This window comes from Nipponia nippon, unplaced genomic scaffold (assembly GCF_047370975.1).
Source record: "Nipponia nippon isolate SJK-2023a ecotype South Korea unplaced genomic scaffold, ASM4737097v1 scaffold_9, whole genome shotgun sequence".
Taxonomy (NCBI): Eukaryota; Metazoa; Chordata; class Aves; order Pelecaniformes; family Threskiornithidae; genus Nipponia; species Nipponia nippon.
The window spans coordinates 13800718-13821610 of NW_028262413.1; the positions used below are offsets into that span (position 1 = coordinate 13800718).

A 20893-nucleotide genomic window follows, 5' to 3' on the forward strand; every position below is an offset into this window, starting at 1 on the left:
GCTAAACTACAGGGCTAGGTGTCAAGAAACTAAAATTCTAATCTTGGCTCTCCCACAAATTTTCACAAAGCTCTTTCAATTTCTCTGCTTCAGTTTCTCATCTGTGTGAAGGCAGGCGTCACACCTATTTCCCCAGCTATCTGAGCCTCAACTTGCTGCAGCAGAAAGCGCTGAGTGCGAGGTACCAATCACCAAATCACTGCAAGAAGCACTTGCCGAGCCGAGCCTCGGCTCTGGAACAGAACAGACGGCAGGACCAGCATCACATCACACAAACCAGAAAATGTCACAGGGAAAGTATTTTCTTGCTGTTTTCCTTCAGGGCATCTGAATAACAGCTTCCAGCCCAGCTACAGACTTGCATCTCAGCAATGATTATAAACCACAGCAGACCTGTAACTTACACAGGGTGTTATCACAGCAGATACTGCACTGCATGTTGCATGGAAATTTATTCTGGAGATCTCTAATTTCTCCTAAATTGCTTCCTAAAAGGTTACAGTCTACAACTATCTTAGCCCAATGAACTGAAGAAAAAATTAATTGACGCAGAGGCTAGCTGAACACTGGCTAGTGGGGTTTTTTTGAAGTATCACCAACCTACCCGCAATACCCCTTCACTTATACCACTGCATCTAAGTCTCATTTTCAGTGAACAGAAGGTTTTAGCGCTGCACTCAACAGACATGTAGAAGGTTTTAATAGCTAGTTACTGAGATCTTCAGTTGTGGTTACAATCTGCTACCATATTAATCTCACCCCATAATTAGCTGCCTGGGGAAAATGTGTATTATTCAGAGGGCCCAGGTGAAAGCAAAAATAGCTCCACAGGTATGAAACTCATGATTTATCTCCCTTCCAAAACAGTAAGGTGAAGCAAGGCACATCCCTTGCTCCATTATACACACTTGACAATTTTGCTCTGCACATTGCAAAGTGCAGTACTGAAAGATGAACAAAAATAGCACTGCAGAAAATCAAAACTACTTATTTCTGATACAACAGAACAGCATGAAAAACCTTGCACTTAAAGATCTCCACCAGCAAGTTATAAAGAGGCTGCAAGGTACTGTATAATATTTATGAGTATGAGATATATACTATAGATTAATTCATAAATTCTCCATACATAATTTATAGTCTATTTACAGAGCAAAAGAGTCATCACACAGCAGCCACCACAAATGCATTCACTTAAACTTAAGGGCATTTGTAATGACTGCTCAGAAATAAGAGGGCCATAATAAACCAGTCACAGTCAATGACAAGCTGACTAAAATGCACAGGAGTAGAAAGAAAGGAAATGCAGCATTTTTAAGGCAGTTGATGTGCTATAAATTTTTAATGCTCTATAAAATCTTTCATTTAGTTAGAAATATTTATATAGTCTTAAGTACGTTATTCCAATTCAGAGTAAGAAATTAGTCTTAACTTGTTTTACAGAGCACTTAGATTTTCTTTCCTAAACTTTATCCTCACACTAATATCCTACAAATTGTGGCTCAACAAATTTGTACAAGCGCAGCATAACTTCCCCATTTCCTCAAAAATCCTCCCTGAACACACCTACTTTTTCCCTAGTTAACAATACAAAGCAGTTGTACGTTAGTTTTTTAGGTATCGTGACCAAAGTCTGAACAGTTAGGTAATACATGCAGGTGTAAGGCACAGCTCATGCACCTGGATATAACATAAGGCCCTTAGTAAGTGACATACTTAAGTATGAGTTTGCAACCTTGAAGTAAAAGCAGAATTTGCTGCACTAACAGCAAGAAAGCAGCTTGCTGTGACTGCTACAGTTCTTCCACATTGGAGGGAGACAGAATTTATCTGTCTCTAGCTTGAGGCGTCACCGCTGCAGAGCAATTAAAACAATCAGTCTTTTAGTTACACATCGTTCCACTGTTTCCCCATAAATTAGCTGTGAGATCAAAGCCTTAAACGTTATGCTATCAGACATACATACATATTTATTTACTTACATATTTCCTAAATTTCCATAAAAGGGATAAGGAAGATCTCTTAAGGAACGTGTATGATGTGCTCCCTCCTTCATGAGTCGGTTTAAGGAACAGAGTGTGAAAGGATCCTGTTACCAGACGGCATGCTTCCCATTAGAAAAAGAACATGTTAAAAAGCAGTAGTGTTACCGCGAATCACAAGGCCCAAGATACACAATTAGCTTTTTGGGTTTTGGGTTGGATTACTGCAATAAATGATGCTGTATGCCTTGGCACAAAGCCAACAGATCCCATTCCTTAACTGAACAAGCTTGTTGATGCAAAGTACATTATCCTCTTTTTGATGATGTTTTTTATTCTTTAAATGTCTTTACGGTGTTCCTCTGCATACATAGAAAGATTTTTAATTGCTGTTTAATATTAATGTGGATTTCAGAATCGGAGAAAAAGTATTTTTTAATTATTTTTTTTTTTTAAGTCCACATCAGCTTCAAAGTGACAGCTATAAAAATGACTGTTAGAGATAGACATACCCAGGAGCTATTCAAGGGTGTAGTTTATCCTGTACACAAGATTTTAAATTACTGACCATCTAAGATGCCCCATTTTTAGTACAGGCTCCCCAGAAATCTGTCATGACCCCATAAAACCTGTGAGAGCTGCTTGGTTCTAATGGTGACGCTGTCACCTACCTGACGAGCTCCGTTATTTAGATTTTGTGTTAAGACGTTACAGTTAATTAGTAGGCTAAAATTTATTTAACTCATCTGTGTTTCAATCATTTTAACCGACATTTTGGACATGTTTGATAGCAGATCAATTGCTCATGTTTCTAATACTAGATTTGCTGAGATAATAAATCTTCCAGCATGGCATTCTTCTTTCTCCTAGTGACATTTTAATTGACTTCTATGAACAAAGCTCATTTTATGTATTTCAGCTTCTTTAATTGGTGATCACTTTCCCGGCTTTCTTTAACACAATCATATCAAGTATTAAGTTATTTAAGAAGATTAGTGAGCCTCACCATTGAGAACCATGCTCGCAGTTACAATTGAAATACACTGTGTTCTAGAAATTGGTCGAGCAAGAACTTTGAAACTCATTTTGAATGTGTTCCCTAAGTCTGTTTCACACAGTTTCATAAATGGGAGCCTAAGGATTATGTGAAAGAGTAAATCTGACACTGCTTAATGTATCAAAAGGACTAGCCTCCACCTACAAAACCTGTAATTATGTGTGATTTGCATTAATCCTTAAAAAGAAATAGAAATCCCTAAACGAAACAGAAAAAGCAGATTAGGAGTAATATTCTGTTGACAGTACCTCAAATGTCAATTAAGATTATTCCCATGCTCTCATGAAACCACCTTTCACTCCATCACTTAAGAAGAGGGGGACGTTGACTGCTAGGACCTCTCAGTGCTAATGCAAAGCAGTACAATTCCGTTTCCCAGAGAAAGAACAACCTGTCTTAAAGTTTATCCAGTGAAAAGTTTATTACATTCAACACAGCTTCAAAATGCAAGCTTCAAAGCTATCAAACAGCAACAAGAGAAAAGTAATTTTTCATTATACTTTCAAGATGTTGCTGAGATAAAGCTATTAGACTGAGTGCCTGATATATGCAAAAGGTTGAACTATTCCAAAGCAAAGCCACGCGTACCTCTTGCACTGCTACTGCAATGATCAAAGGTCACTGATTATGACAGGAGTCAGAAACTGTGCTACTTTCTTTCGAGAGAGGTTGAGAGCATGTATGCTGATACAACTTCAAGCCACATTCTTAATCTAACAGGAGCATCTTCAGGAATATTTCTGGCAATTGATGAATCATTTTGCAAGTCAATGCAGAAAAGCTATCATTAAAACCACCTTATTGTTACTTCAACAGGCTGCCTGATTAAGAAATCCGCTTCAGCTCTCATTTTCCAATTCATTGTTGGTGACTTTGGAGAAATAAAACTCTTCCCACCTATCAGAGGCTTTAATTTGCCCCGAGATAACAGCAGAGCTTAATGCTCAGCTACAAAACACGTGTCAGAAGAAGTATCTGTGTCATCTGAAAATGTCTCATGTCTGGATATGTTAAAAGATGGGATAACTTCTCCAAAAGCAAGAACAGACTCACCAAGACTGACTGGCAAACACACACACAAGACCATGAATCGAAGGCATCCAGTGACTGTGTAAACATTCATGGAAAGGATAAGCGTAAGTGTCCACATAAGCATGTAATTTAAGTGTTTGCAAATGAACACGCTGGCTGATGTAGTGTAGTATTCACCTTTCAAAAGCTGTTTCCACCAGCCATCCCAGGGAGCAAACTGCTACTGTTCATATACGAACCTCACGTGGATTGCCTGCGTACTTGCGAAAACTGCACTGTAATGTTTGTCTTCAAGGAAAACTGATTAAGAGAAATGACTAATAAAACGCGAGAATATTTAATTGGCATACTGTTAGGAGAACATTAATTGCCAACTATAATACATTGAATAAATTTGCATAGCCAACAAGCTGAGGACTGACATGCATTATCATGTACTTCACACTGACTTTTTCACTACTCAGAAAGCAAATAAATTATTTCCAAGCTTGCATTTTCTTCTGTTTCATGTTGTCCTTGTGGCTTTTAAGTACATTTCAAAAATTTTTCCTTTTAAATTCAAGTCTACCAAGCATCAGTAATTGAGCTTCTTTTTTTCTTCTACAGAAGTATATAGATGGGAACAGAAATCACTGTCTCACCTTTAAGATCTGCAAGATTTTAGTCATATTTGTAAAACCTAAAACTTTAAAGCTTCAACAACACAAACAACACCTTTCAAGAGGTGGAGGAAGAGTGTGCTGATGTCAGTTTAAGGCACATTGATGGATTTAAATATGGTTTATTTACTGTTTTTGAGCTCCTCTACCCAAACAAGATGTTAGCCATATTTAACTGTAAATAACCATAATATCGCTTGGATCAGTTTAATTACGTTTTAAAATTACCTTTTTTTTTTTTTTTTTTTTTTTGAACAACCAACACTTACAACTTAACAGAAAGGGCCATCACTATAGGCAGCTTTGTTTCTGAGACAGGTATCTCCACACTCTTCCCTTACCCATAATTCACAAGCTTGTACATGTCTGTCTCTAGTTCCCCCTTTCAGTCCCATTTATAAAGACTATTTTTAGCCAGAGCAAATGTCAGTGTACAAATAAAATTAAAAAAGCAATCAACATTACCAGATATAATGAGATGTTTAATTACCCTTGAAACTAGGCCTTGTGAAGATCCAATAAACTTTAAAGTGCTTCTGTTACCAAATTAACCATTGTAAAGAATATCAGACTGTTTGCCTTACCCACGTACAAGGGTCTAACAGTTGGGACACCAGAGCAAGGAAAAGATTTTGCCATTAACCTAGTGGAGAATGTTAAAGAAACTTCAGTTTTTCTCCCATCATCCCCCACCTGCCAGAAGCAAAGCCCTTCCGAGAGGGCAGTGTCTCCAGTGGGCCGGGCAGCACCAAGCACACCATGCCCCACTCTGCTGAAGGTGCTGACCACAACCATACCGCTCCAACGCAAGTAAGGAGAAGTGATTCCCGGAAGACCCCGGGGTTTTTTTCTGGAGAAAACACCTATGTTTACTAGAACTCTGAAGCTGTCATGTCTGGAGGGAACTGTATGCCAACCCACTCGCCTCATTTCAGAATGCAAAAAGCCCTGAAAACACTGCAAGTTTCTCCATATCCCACCAAAAGGACACAACTGCCATTTCTCCCTTGTGGAACCACACCAGAAAGCAGGGAAGTAATTCTTCACAGGCCCCACGGCAAGGTAACATATCAAGCCAAGATAGGAATCCATTTCTTTAACCTTCAGTCTGTGACCCTGTGGTCCTGTCCCCTGCCCAGGGAGTTGCTCCACCACTCCAGAAGAAACAGCACTGCTCCCTCCCCAAAATGCCCCGGGGTACCCCTCCTCCAGGCTGACGGAGACGTGATCCAACCAACTTTCCTTCCACTTCTCTTCCGCTCATTTTGCGGCTCCCAGCTAACCAGGAGATGCTCTCACACTCCACGGCTCTTTCCTTAGCACCTTGAACCCAACAGCAGTGGGAAGTGTTGAAAATGTTATTGCTGTTCTCAGTCCTAACTCTAAAAAGAGACGAGAAAAGCTTGATAAACTGTAGAATATATAAAATAGTTCTTCTCTACTGCTCTGTGTGCCAAAGCACTGAACAAAAATACTTTTTACTGAACCCTAAAGCACTGGAGTGCAACACAGTAGAAGCAATGCTGCCACATCCATGAAACTTCATCATCCTCCAGAACCAAAATTCCAGTTCACAGCGCAAACCTCTGGTGCCAACTGACAGTGGTGAGGAAAATAAGTTTGCATTTTAAAAAAACCCGGATTGTACGGTATTATCTTTAATGAACACCATGATCTTTGTATTAGTGCAAAATCTTTAAACCTTAGGACTAGCAAGCATCAATCCATCAAGAGATTTTTGAATTTTGTGCTCATTTGGCAAAGAACCAGATTCAACAGGGGCTGAAACATAAATTGTTCTTAAAAAATAACACTTCACAAAGGAGACGAAAGAGCACGTCTGGCCAACGGACATGACATTTTCAAAAACATGTAACAGTTGTGAAAGGTCGGCTGGGCTCTCCTGGTTTGAGAGCGTTGTGTGCCTGCTGCCCCCCAGCCCTCCCCCTCCTGCCTGCACGCAGCACGAGCACCTGTAGGTTCCCCTCCTGTCCATCTGGCACAGCACCTTCACAAAGGATCACGGGATTAAACAGACGACAGGTTGGTCAGCCACACCGAACCCTTAATAAACACACAAAAATCAGGTGGGACACTATGGATAGAACACTTTTTTGATCAAAAGCTATCTTCTTCAAGATAAATTTTCAATGGTTGGGTCTTTTTTAACACTTCCTAAATATTGAGACACTTAAACTGACAGACTGGAGAAGGAAACTCTGCACCACACAGTAGTTACACAGTACCAGGAATGTTCTCCTCTCTAAGCAAGAAAGTATTTCATCACCATGCATATTTAGCACGCAGCTTGCTTGCTAGACCACTGACAACAGAGTATCGTAACTGCAATTACAGCAGTGGCTCTTGTGACATAAATACACGCCATTTTAAGAGAACTTATTTCTAACAGAGCTACGAAGCATCCATCAAACGTTAACTTCTGTAATGTCTATCATTCTGGGTTGCATTTTGCTTAAGAGGCCTGAACCAAGCTCGTATAAAAATATCAATGAAAGGCTCCAGAGCTTATCCATTCACTAGAATAAAACAAAAAAGTTAACCAGAATACAAAACAAAACAGCTTTGTACTGCTCAACCAGATTTTAATTCCAAGCAAATATCCGTCATGTAAGGTTAGATTAGCCTTTATAACCACGTTTGTTGTAATGGAGATCCTGACAGGCCCTTGACTATAGTGGCAAAAAATGGCAGCACAATAATTACTTTTCATCTTTGTTAAGATAATCTTCCTGCAATTGTGAAGCTTTTAGCACAGGATAAAATGATAGCCTTGAGTACTTCTCAATTACAACATAGTCTAGCATCTTTCTGTCGTTTCACTGGGCACTTCCACTTTATTATTTGACAGCATCATTGAATCACTGAGACGGGGAGGGAGGATGATGACCTCTGGAGATCATCTCGTCCAACCCTCCTGCTCAAAGCAGGGTCAGCTGCGGAAGGCTGCTCAGTACCGTGTCCATTCAGGTTTTGCATTTGTTATTGGCAGACACTGAGGCTCTCACCAAGATGAATTCTTTCTTGCTAGAAGAGCAGCTCTTTTATGCTGTAAAGAGAATAGACTGAGAAGTACCAAACCTGCTTTCACAAATGGTGATCCAATACTCAGGCCACATGAACTGCCCTACTCATGCAGGAAGCCTGGCAAAGCTTAGAACTGAACCCAAATTCGCTGCGTTTTAAGGCCAGCTCACTAATCGCTTACTTACATTCTTTAATTCATAGCAAATACTTTGCAAAACAACTAGCAGATATAAGAACACATCTCCTGGATTTGACAGTGCCCTATTCATGATTAACTTCTCCTCATCATGGCATATGCTTCAGATGTTCAGGTAGGGATTGTTTCAGAAAAGAGGCCAGGCTGGCAGCCTGGAACCTCTGCAGTAGATTGCCTGTTCTCTCGTAAGGGCAACGTTGTGATGAGACTTTAGTTAACACATAACTACAAAGCAAACTAAGTACTGACATGCAAAACAATCTTTATTGAATTAGGAAAAGTAATGTTTCTGATTGATACATCAACTTAATTGAACTGCCCATCTAGCCACACAGGAAAAAACAAGCAAATGAGAAGATGGCCAGTATAGCAGTCATTAGCAATCCTTTAAAGCCCCAAACCCTAATCATTACTTGCTTTTCTGACACTCTTAATGATTTTGGAAATTGCAATGGTAACAAAATTGGTTTCAGCTAATTTTAAAGAACTGCCACTATACCAGAGATATTTCCAAAGAATACTTTCGTTTTTAAGCATATGTTGGAATCAATGACCATATGTTTCCTTAATTCAGTATGTCAGCTGTACACCACTTTTTTGTTTAATGCTGAATTTTTTAAATATTTCACAGATCAACATGACATCAGACACTATGTAAAATTCTGTAAAACATTGGTCAAAATTTGGTACTTATCTAAACATTAGAATCAGTGTAGCCAAGGAGTAGGTAGGTTATCATACAGCCTAGTGTCAAGCAGCACTTGTTCCCTACTCTGCCACAGCCTCTTTCAGCTCTAACCAAAACATCAATAACAGTAACAAAATACAAAAAGCAGTCCTGAACTCCAACAGTGCATCAGCAAACAGCATCTAATTCAGAACCATACTGATCCATAAGGGTGTATTTTAAGTGGTGCCAAATACTGCACTTGTAGAACTCAATGGGTCATTTGTCACTGGGCTCAGCAGGAGCAGAATTTGTTCCATTAAATTTTGGTGCTGGAAATGGAGCACAGTTCAAGAAAGTCAGTACATTTCGCATTTACTTCTACATACATTTGCAGATTAAAGCCCTTACATCAGTTTTAGTTTTATTTACACTGATGAAAACTCAAGGGAGTTGCTCTGAATTCATAGATTAACTTTGATAGGGTTGAACACAAAATTCTTCTTTGTTAGTAATATTTTCTGAAGGTTAAAGACAGTGAAAACTGTATCTCTTATAGCTGCTCTTTCAGGTAGTTAATTAAAAAAAAAAAAAAACAAAAAACAAAAAGAAAACCAAAACAAACCCTGTATGGACTTTTTGCCCAAGCTCACATGATGATTTTCCACACGGGGCAGGTATTCACGTCATTATTACTTTTTTCTGGACAAAATGAACTCCTAGAAAATTTTGATTAATTTACAGCTTGATGCATAAAAAGTGAGCTTGTGAAATTACCAGAAGATGTAAATAAATGATTCATGCAGGTTGGTTTTGCATGAATAAATTATTTGTTCCTTCTCTGTGTTTCACTCGATAGAAGAATGCAAAATTAATGTTATTCTATGCAAATAGAAAGCTTTTTATAAAATTCTGACCTAATTACAGGTGTTTGCTAAGAAACACGTACTTGAGTTTTCAGGAAAAAAATTTCTTGGTGCCGTATTAGTTTCACGGAACGAAAGATTCAAACAATAAAATATGCCATTTGAGAATATTTAATAGAGAGAAATAACGTTATTAATATTTCTATCTTCCTAAACCATTTTCACCCTTTTGGAGAGGTGATTAGATTGGTACCCAAAATATTACATCCCTACAGCTAACGTTCGAACACAGCCTATGATTCAAATGAAATCACTGCGTATCATGCAAAGATGTGTATCCCAGATGATTTTCATTAATGCCAATAAAATATATAGCATTTAAATTACCTTGTAGCCAAGGAAACAGAGAAGCACCTGACAAGTATTAGCCCTTAGCCTTCTCCTTCAGAGGCAGTCATATCAGCAGTTCGGTCCAATCCCGCAACAGGTGATGGCCAAATTAATTCTTAAAACATTAGGCCTTCAATCACAATGGTGCCTGCTGACTTGCAATGAGCTTTTAATAAGAAGAATTGCTCATAAGAGTAATGACAAAAATGCCAAATTATTTCTTGATAACTACCATTTGAAACAATGGAAAACATCTTCCTTTGGAGCTGTCTCTGGCAGAGCCAAAGACAGAAGAATACAGCCTTTTATCTCCAAGCACATGAGAAATCTTCCAGAGGAGGGTAATGATCTGGAACCGGTATCAGCTGTAATCACAGAGCAAAGGGCCGTCCCGGCTGCAGTACCGTGAGCCTCCCTGATGTCCCACCAATGGGGTCTCTCTCCAAGTCCCACAGCCCGTCTTCTACAGAGAAGTTTTGTTTCAACAACGTTTTGCTTTTAAGTTTTCTGGACACACAACTAAGTTTTCATTCATGCCCTAGCTTACATCACAGCACAGCAGCTGCCTTCTAGTACCTGCCCAGACGTAGGTATACTCCCATCCCTCAGGTTTCATAATGTCATTCTGCCGATTTAAATGTGAATTTATACCATTGACAACAAGAGCAGAATTAATTTAGATTTTACAGCTTTCCATCTTGAACTGCTAACCACTAAGAAATTCTGTTAACAGGATTTCATCAGAATAACTGTCTGACAATTTTGGAAAAAATATCCGTCAAACATCTCAAGGATTTAGACTAAGTAGAAATCACCAAACGGAAAATTATTCATCTGTGAATATGAAGACACAAAACATTCCAAATCTAAAGATTACCTTTAATCTGCTTGTTAGCAAAGTGAAAGGAAACACTACACCCTAAAGCTGACAAGAAGATGCGTGGGAGCCACAATAACTGAAGAAAATTTGCACTATCAACCACAGTATTTTCTACAGCAGTATTTCTTCAGACATTCTAATTAAAACACACAAAGCCCTTCAAAGATGTACTTAAAGACTTACTTTAGATAATTCAAGAATGAATGAAATGAATATTTCCTGTTTGACCAGTACTGCATATTTTAGGTATGCTCATGCAGTAGCTTTGGCATATTTGCAGGTATTTTCCCCCAAGGCAATTCCACTGCTCTCACACTAACGCTAACAACCACTGTTTGTATCCGTGGTAGACAGACAGATTGACTGACTGATTGATTCAATCAATCTGAGGGTTGCAAGCGGTGTTTTGCAACAGAACCGCACAAGAAGTTTCCATTAACTGACTTGTCTGCTCCTACCTCTGCAGCTGCTGGTTCTTCAGATACAGCCTCTCCTCTTCAGTTACAGCCTTCCCTCCTTGATCTCCCTCCTGCCGTGTTACAACACACATCATTGAATGATCCCTGGTTACCAAATGATTTAGCCTACTCTACATATTAAATATGGACAAAGATGTAATAATTACTCTATCAGTCTTTCTGTCAATTGCAAATTTAAGCAGCAACAACTCGAATTCGTTACCAGATGACTGAATAGCAACCTAGACACCATTCCCCAGCAGTGACTCCGCTCAGACAAGTCTCCATATATCTACACTGAAGGATGGAATTCCATCTTAAATGTGTGATACATATTTAATTCAAATTTATGGGAAATAATTATTTGAAAGGCCTGTCCACAAAGCAATGAGACGTTTCTCAAGCTCCAGTCACCTATTGCTGGCCATACTCTCCTTACCGGCAGTACAGGCAGGATCCTGCACTCAGGTGCTTCTTCAGTGCAAGATGCACCAGGCATCCCATCCCCCAGGAGCAAGCAGTTAAGCCAGAGCTAACTTACATCTAGATAAATCTGGCAGATTTTACAAGTAATGTGGGTAATTAGCAAGCTAGAGGTTAAACAATCACAGTACTCTGGTACTTTATTCTGAGCTTCAATGCCCTTGATAGAAATCAGTGAGGTATCTACTCCAAACATTTTCGTTTCGGTACACAATGTGGCTGCTACAATTCAAAACAGACAATTTAGTGGGTGGATCTGTAATTAAATTATTATGGCTCATATCTAATTAAAACAGATTTCAAGGCACATTTCAAGCTGTGGTTGGATGTCAGTTTTAAGTTGCCTCATACGGCTTGGCAAGCAATCACGCTGAAGGAGGGCAGAGGGAAACAGCATCCAAGACTAAGAAAAGGAGGATCTAAAAATAAAAATGTTTTGGAATGACTGCCTTTCATTTTAAACCCAGCATTTCATTATTGGCATGATACCATCCCACACCACAGATCTCTCAAACAGGCCTTGAGACTCACAGAAAGAAATAAGAAACAACTGAAAATGCACAGACCATGGTGTATCTGGGTTCTATACACAGTTTAACAAAATGCAGCTGAATAAAAGCCTTCCCGCTTTATGGGAAAACAGTTTTAGAGAGATGTAATTACATGGTATGTAATTACAAGCCAGGCAAGACAGAAAGGTATAGCCTGGTAAGACACACTATGCAACTCATGATCTTATAATAATAAAAAAGTATCAGGCTTTACCCTGGCACAGATCATCCCCGCTGGTTTTGCTGGTGTGCCGGACAGGCATAGGCATACCCCACAGCACCGAGAAACACCGCCTCGGCACCCTCAGCTGTCAGCGCCACCACACGCGCTCAGCAACGAGTTACGGGACGCACAGGGTCTTGGTGCGTCAAGGCAAGGCAAACCATTTCAGTTCTTTGCAGGCAGACAGACTTACCCTGTGGAAGGTAACTGAACACGTCTAGTTGCTCTGCACCATGCTGTCTTGCAGCTCTAAAAAGGAAAAAAAAACCCAAAATTTAAATTTAAAAATCAGAATTCTACGCTCCACTGACATTTTGGGTCAACGAGTAACTTGTCTAAAAAGCAGTGGGATTTTTTATATTGGCACAAAAGATGCATTCGAATTTTAAAAGTATTCAAAAATCTAGTGTCAATATAATTCCTGTTCTGACAACTATTTATGACTACTTTGCCCTTACCAGTACGTTACTCCAAGATGTTGATTACTTTTCTATTGACCGAAGCCTTTGAAATGATCAGGGAAAAATTTAGGGCCTGGCTCAACAAACAAGTACTAATCTAAGGGAATTTTGAATTTGGCCTTGTTTCACTAACTTTTAAGTGCAACATGATAATTAATTCTGATGTCGTGTGTTTACATACAATACAGCATGGCTGTTCTCTCTCGAAACAATGCAAACCACTCGAGGATAAACCCAGCAACATGAAGACATTAACTTTCCTCCATAAAACACGACAACGCTTTTGTTGCCTTCGAAAGAGTCTCTTAGGCCATTCTGTTCATTTTGCATGCAAAAGTATAGATGGTTAATTCATTCATCAATCTTTGTCTACCCTATAGATCTTTATTATAAATTTGCTGGCCCCAATATTTGCATTGCATTGTGTGTACTTCTCTCTGGGTTATATATTTTATTGCCTCCTAAATCTAAAAATTGTTCATGTTTGCAAATAGCGGAACACAGAAAAACATTTACACAGGACACATACTGTACTAACCTACACACAGCCATATATATATATATATGTATATAAATTAATGCAAGTTAGATAACGTGCCTGGCTAGTAATATGCCATAATAGCTACAACAATAAAAACCAGCCACGAAGACAGCTTTACTGCAGTGTTATTGCTCAGATTCTTGTACCTTCCTTCTTGTGCTGCCTGTCATGGCTTGGAGTATTGCTTGGAGTATTATTGCCTGGAGTAAATGTTTTACTCCAAGAAGAATAGAAGTGCTGTCACCAGAAATATTTCAGTCACTTCAGAATTAGTGGTTAATCTAAATTCACATCAAGTTAAAAAGATGTTAGCTAATGCTCTGCAGCCCTGAATGCAGAGCATATGTTATCACTACCTGATAGCTTCAGATGTGTTATGTACACACACAGAGATTTATATGGCTTCAAATGTGTGAAACGCCTTTCGTATTACAAGTGGTATCGAGCCAAACTCAGAAAGAATGTTATTAAACCACATTAATGCAGAGCTTGACAGATGCTCCTTCCACAGTGGTAAGCTGCCAGAGAAGCGAAATTTCTCTGGATGAGAGCTGCATCTCTTCTGAACCGCGCGGTACGTGTGACAGGCCACGCGATACGGCTGTCCTAAACTGCACTGGGATGGGATTCGCGCAAGTGGACGAACACAAGGCCTCCCCAGCGCAGGAGGGCTGGAGGGCAACCAGCCCACCCCACCCCAGGAGCGGGTTTCTCCACTGCGACTGTCTGTAGCACCACGAGGAGAGAAGACCTCTTTCTTGTGACGCTCTTCTCCAGCGGCAGAGACAATGTCTGAAGGACAAGCAGAGACAGCACCCCCGAACCCACTGGAACGAACTTCTGACCACTAAGACTATACAGACTTTTTAAATTGTTGTTCTTCCTTTAAATTAATTTTTCTACACACGACTGTAAAACTAGCAAAGGCAAAACTACCTGTTAAGCTGAACATACACCTTGGTTTTTAACTTTGAATTCAGAGAATTCAGCCAAGAAACAAGAACGGGAGTTTTGTGACCACCTTTTACAAACTACATAGAAGGGGTTTGAAACAACAAAGTTTAAAAAATGTTGCTAAATGATTCTTTTTTCTTTCCTATTCTTCCATTTACCTAAGTGGGATTTGATTTCTACATAAAATTTAATGCTAAATAAATAGATATATTTTCAGAAGACCTCAAAGTGCTGAAGCCACCATGGGACTGAAACCATGAGAGGAAGAAGCAGGAACTGAAAACCCAGCTCTGGCCTCCTCTGGGACCTCCCCCCTGCACACCCATCCTGCTCACTAATTAATTCACCTCCCTCTTTTTTACGTACTTTTCCTTATGCGCTTAAATACATTTGAAATGTAATTGCATAAAAAATTGCCTGGTTCACCCAGGAACTAATAAGTCCATGTAACTGCTGTTACAAAACTCAAATCAAAGGCACTGAATTGCAAAGTAATTAAGCCAGTAAAACTATTGGTGACTTGTGGTGCTCTTTCATTAGTAAAGAGAATGCAATTATTTTTCTGCCACCTTTTCTTATTCTATTAGTCTGACATGCAGGAACAGACATGCTAAGCAGGCTGATTTCTCACAAGTCTCCCTGCCTCCCAAAGCACATTTACGTACCCAGCTCTCTCCATTGGAAGTCCTTCTTCACGCGCAACTGAGCGACTGAGGGTCAACACGTTGCCTCTACTGTCAGGACTTAGCACCCGGCTATCAAGCTTAAACATCTCCTGCCAGCTAAACTGAGCAATGTCTTTAAACCCTTTAGCTTTCAGGGAACAGCAAATAAAATTCTAAATGGTTAGGGAAGGAGCACACATAGCATGAGGTATTTAGAGGGAAAACTCTCACGGCATTCTTAGCTTTATTTGTTTTTTTACTAAGGGCCTGATGTCTTCAGCAACAGAATAAATGTATTGCTGAAACATAGCTGCTCACAGCAGTGACAGACTTGCATAATATAATTCAAGGAATTCTTTCTGAAACCATGTGTTGCTATGTAGTATATCGCTATCTCAGCTTTCTCTTTTTTAACCTAATTCTGAATGTATTTTTATGACAATAGTGTGTGAAAATGTACTTTTATAATTTCTAGATGTATTTTAGGCTCTTACCTCATCACAGCTCCTAAGCTAAGCAGTATCAATTGCCAGCGCTATTCGTGTTGATAACCTTCAAAAGAAAATCAAGACCCTACCCAAAGTGGCATGAATAATTCATTAAGCCACCCAAATGTTGCTGTAGCAAGGAGACTTTGAACCTAGTATGAGGGGTCTCTAAACAAACAGATGAGCTACCTTTTAAATTATTCAAAAAGCTGAGATCTCACCGCTCACGAGCTTTCCCAGAGCACGTTTAGCCACTGCAGCCAGCCAGGCTCAGGATCGGACTCCAAGTCACAAGTGGGAAGTAGTTTAGTGAAAGCTTAAGGCCCTCCGCAGGGCTGGCCTGGCCAGCCCTCACATCCTCCACCGGCTCCCTGCTGCAGCTGGAAACACAGACCCGCGTGGAGCACAAACGACCTTTCTCAAATCCAAAGACGGAACAGCCCATTTCTGACGATCGTCCCAAGTTTAACTTGGCCCCGGTCATCTATCAGACAGCCTGGCAGAACGGGCCAGGTGACGCGGGGCATTTGAGGGGCGTCAGCACGGGGAGGTGCGGTCCGGGTCTGAGGGGACAGGGAGGAGCGCGCAGCCGGAACGCGGCAGGGTGCCGGACCCAAACTCAGCGATGGAATAACTCAATCCAAAATATTTGCTGGCGTACGAGACTGGCTGGCAACCAACTACAGAAAGCTTTGATTTAACACAGTCAAAGGAGTTTTGTTTCAAGGAAAATAATGATTGTATAGTATTCCCATCTACCCTCAGATAACTGCAACGCGCAGCTGGACTTAGCAAAGTACCAAGAGGGACTCATTCGTACCTAACTCGCAAACTGCAGCACTGCGCGGGCCCGGCAGCCTGTGCGGCCACTGCACAATGCTGAAATACATATACAGGAAAGCAGTTGCAATTTTTAAAGAGCTTCCCCCCCCCATAAATGTCTTGTGGCATGGGAAGAAAAAAAATCTTGACATACTGGTTGTTAAAGAGAATTCAACTCTAATGACAGGCTTCCGACTGACAAGGATGAAATTACAATGTAATTAAGAATATTAATTGAAGAAAAATTGACCAATGGCTTAGCTACAGATTTGCTCTAGCAAGCAGAAGCAGAACTTAAATGAAGATAGAAACACAAGTCAATGTATTTTTCATTAAAAAAAGCAGAAAGGAAAATTCTCCTTGATTTCCAATTGTAGTGAATTTCTCAGAGCAGTCTGCATGAAGTACCAGTAACCAGAGAATGAGGCTCATTTCTGCTGAACTCTAATACTAGCTGTTCACCTATTAGTTCTAAAGCTGTATTTTAAATATTCTTGTCCTTTAGAATAATAAATATTTGCAGTTCTACTGCTTTTACCTGGATCTTCCACTGAGCAACCTGGCAAGCTTCAGAATTTCATAAGCCTATTAGTTGGGGTAAGAGGTTGCTTCTTTTTTTTCCCCTTCCTTTTTTTGGTAACAACGTAGGTTAGCGACTGATAGCACAGAATGTTATTGCCCCATAATGTGTATGAGCAATATGTAACAACTCAGACGAGCCATCACCTACACTACGACTCGTCTGTAACTGGGACAGGCACAGAGACAAAGACAGTCCAGGCTGAAACAACCCTGTGTCGTCTTTGACATTTAAAAATGCCACGCATGGCTCCCTCCGAATCAAGGGCTTACATCGCCAGTACCAAGGTTGCTGGAAGTCTTACAAGAGGTATACTGCAGTGTATGACAGAAATGCAAGTAACTAGATTAGACAGTGAAATCCATTTGAGATTAATTAGTGAGTAATCAACCTGACAAAGTTTATGATCCTTGAACTAAGAGTAATACAAAGGCACAATGTCAACAATAAAGTGGTAACAGCTGATGAGAGTACCCTTCTGTGAGGAAAACGAAATCCTTTTTTCTTTGGCTGGAGGCAAAGGCAGCATGAGACAATTTCAAAAGCAACAAGTGCACTTGCTCTTGAATGGTTCTAAAACATTAAATTAACTAATGCCTTTGCTCTTTGAGTAACCTTTGTTAATTGCTGGGAGAAAAAAAATATTTGTGATGCTTTTCGACTTGACTGCAGCATGTATCAAAATTTACACTGAGACATTTGAGCAGCAATAGGAACATCTTGCAGGAGAAAATGTGTTTATTTACAAATGCATAGAAACTATATTTAAAGTAACATTAGGGAAGCAGAACAAGTCATGAAAAAATTATAGTGGAATATTCCTCCATAATTGTTTGTTCTTTTAAAAAAAAAAAAAAAAACCACACACACCCCCAAACAAAACAAAAAACCCTTCACCTGAAAAGTATCAGACTTAAAATCCACAGAATTAGAAACTGATTCATTCTAATATAAATAAGAAGCAAAGCTTAACTCAGCTCTAGGGTCAAAGTTGCAATTTCCAACATAGAAATTAAGTTCTTTCCAACCTAGATGCATTCTGATTTAGGAAATCTCCTCTTTGTTTTTCCATTTCATAGGCTTTGTTTCAATTAAATGTCAGCAAACATTAAACGTTGTAGTACTTTAAAAAGAATTAACTCTTGAAATACTGTGGAGGACTTTCAATGTTCCTCTACATCCAAGAATGGCAAAAAAGCTACTGCAGTCCTTGAATTCAAGGGAGCCACGCTGACTTGGAGCTATTCAGGATCTGGCTCATGGCACCACTTATTTTCTTGCAATTACTGATTTGGGACAAAAAATTTCAAAGCCGTAAAGGGCCACCAGAAATTACAAAGTGGGAGCCTTCTACACATGGCTTTAAAAATCCCACCTCTGTCTCCCTCACCCAACACCGAGCAGAGAACCCCTCCGAGCCTTTTTACGAGCTAAGACAGGACCTGGAGAGGGTCTATTCAAGTACTCCAGAGACAGATTTGGGCATCTGTCCCATTATTATTCCGACAGTCACAGGAATTGCCAGTTTACTTCTCCCTAATGTCCCAATTTCCCTCTCCAACTTACAACTTGTCTGAACAAAACACCAGAACTCACCAAGCTGATAAGCAATTATTTAGGATCATTGCTGCATTCAATTGTTTGTACGTTCAGATTTTTCTAGATGCTCCCCAACCAATTTCTCCTCCTCGCTGTGCTCCGTCTCACGGGGAGCTGCACTCATTTCTTTTAAAGCACTTTGTTATTTCATTGCCATCTTATTTGACATCCACCTGACCTGTGCAAAAGCACAGCTACTATGTTTATAGCTTGATTCTGTCTGGAAAAAGAACTTTTTTTCTTTTTTTAAATAAGCACTATATGAGGAAATTCATCAGTAGAAAAACAGTGCTTTCTATTATTGTTACTCAAGTCTTCAGTACTGAAAATATTGATGACCACCCTCCTACACAGAAAAACAGATCTCCCCTCACAACACAAGATGGGGAAAACTTGGAGAATGATTTCTTTTCATTTCTCTCTTCCCTCACTTGTTACAAGGAAATGGATTGAGTCATCTGGCTGGTCCCTACCAGTCATATGTCTTGTCCTGGGAGGAGAACATGCTAAGGAACCAATAAATTCAAAACACTTAAAGAGAAGCTTCAATAAAAGCCAAAGATAAACACAAGCTACTGAAGGAAAGAAATCTCTTGCTGGGGAATGAGGAAAATGCATTTTATGGTGTCCATCACCAGCGCGAATCTAGTAAAGCAAAATATTGAAGCAGAAGGTGTAAAGGTTGTTGGGAGCAAAACCAGAGCATTTCTTATCATGGATTTGTACATGGTGCTAGTCACGCATTAAGAACTTTTTCCATCATTCCTAAGGAACAGCAGGAGGTGCCATCTCTTATAAAAAACTCTTTTCTTAGCTGCTAATCTTGGGAAACCCTTTAAAGATTATCCTCGCCTCCTCAGCAATACTACGGCAGACAGAATCCAAGTCTGCCCTTCTCCTGCCATCAGTGTTGTTCTCCCACAAACCTCAATTCTCAGCATGACCCTCTCTTCGGTGCACAGCACCAAATCCAGCCTTCTTTATTTTCTATCTTTCCACCAGAATTGTGTCTCCTCAACAAAAGCCCATCTCAAGACCCAATTACTTTTGATCCATGGTTTTAACTGGAATCTGGCTATGTGTAAATATGCCTCTATCTGTGTTTCCCACATCAGTGTCACTTACAGTGGCCCAGGAGTTTGAAGGCTGAGGAACACCAATAGGCACATCATCTTACCAGAGGTGAACCCAGGGCTGCTAGCGCGCTTCAAAATTACTCATCTTTTATTTAACCTGAGATTACAGCAAACTTCTGCAAGCTTTTTAAAAGTACTCTACTTTTTGCCTTTAAAGGACAGGCACCGAGCTGGGTTCTCCTCTAACAAATTCCAGACATGGTTTCAACTCTGTGTTAGAACAGACGCCTTCGGCTATATTGTTCAAACTGTTTGAAATCAAGTTAAACAGCAAGAAGAACACAGTTACATTTGAATCAGAGTAGGTTAAAAAAATAGAAAACAAATATGCTACGCGAGTAACGACTCTAGCTGTGCATGCTGAGACTCTTTAGCATGCATATTTATAATGAGGATTTACTGTGAAACTGTCGGTGCATCTTAATACTAAGGAAATTCAAACTGAATACTGAAAGAGACAAAGATTGCTTGAAATTTCGCTAAATGTGTGCTTCTATCTGGCATACCTGCAAACCAAAGGCAAAAAAAGGTTTTAATTTCAGTGGGTGGTACAATTTTATGACAGAGGGAAATAAATTTGCATCAAGTGTGATTGACATTTCTGGAAACTGTGTTGGCTTTGTTTCCAATCATCACGTCAAAATAGATTTAGGTGTTTCTATTCAGATCAGCACCATAATCAAAAGACTAGAAAACATCTCCTCCCTACTACACCATTTTGAAGTCATCTCTTCATTTTGCATTAGCACTCCCCTCTGATCTTGAAACCTACAATATTTAGTAAAAAAAAAGAAATTCTTCCAAAAGCCAGGGCCAGTTTTCTTCATCATCTTTACAGTATTTCAGGTGTGACAAAACAACTTCTCTTTTGAAATACTACATTGTCTTACTTCATTATTAAAGAAAATTCTGTGCTCTCTCAAAGCATCATGCAATTTTTGAACTGTGATTACTTGTAGAAAGTCATTTCCAACCCCAGCCACCTACAGAAACGGCGCTTGCTATACCCATGCTGAAATCTGAGCAGCAGGTAGTGGGAAAGATGTACGAAGGTCACAGGGAAAATTCCCTGTGGAGGTTCACGAACGGGTCCAACCAGACAAGAGTTGCTCTCCTCTCCCATGTGCCAGGAAAACAGCCTTCCTTACAACATTCTCC

General features: G+C 39.8%; 1 protein-coding gene across 1 annotated transcript in view; it reads right to left on the bottom strand.

Annotated features, from left to right (window-relative positions):
- LOC148050103 (uncharacterized) overlaps nucleotides 1-20893 on the bottom strand; it is a 71499-nt gene that overhangs the window by 25263 nt on the left and 25343 nt on the right. The window contains exon 3 of the mRNA XM_087744236.1: nucleotides 12683-12738. Coding sequence (XP_087600362.1) covers nucleotides 12683-12738 — 56 coding nt within the window. The remainder of the gene's footprint in view (nucleotides 1-12682; nucleotides 12739-20893) is intronic.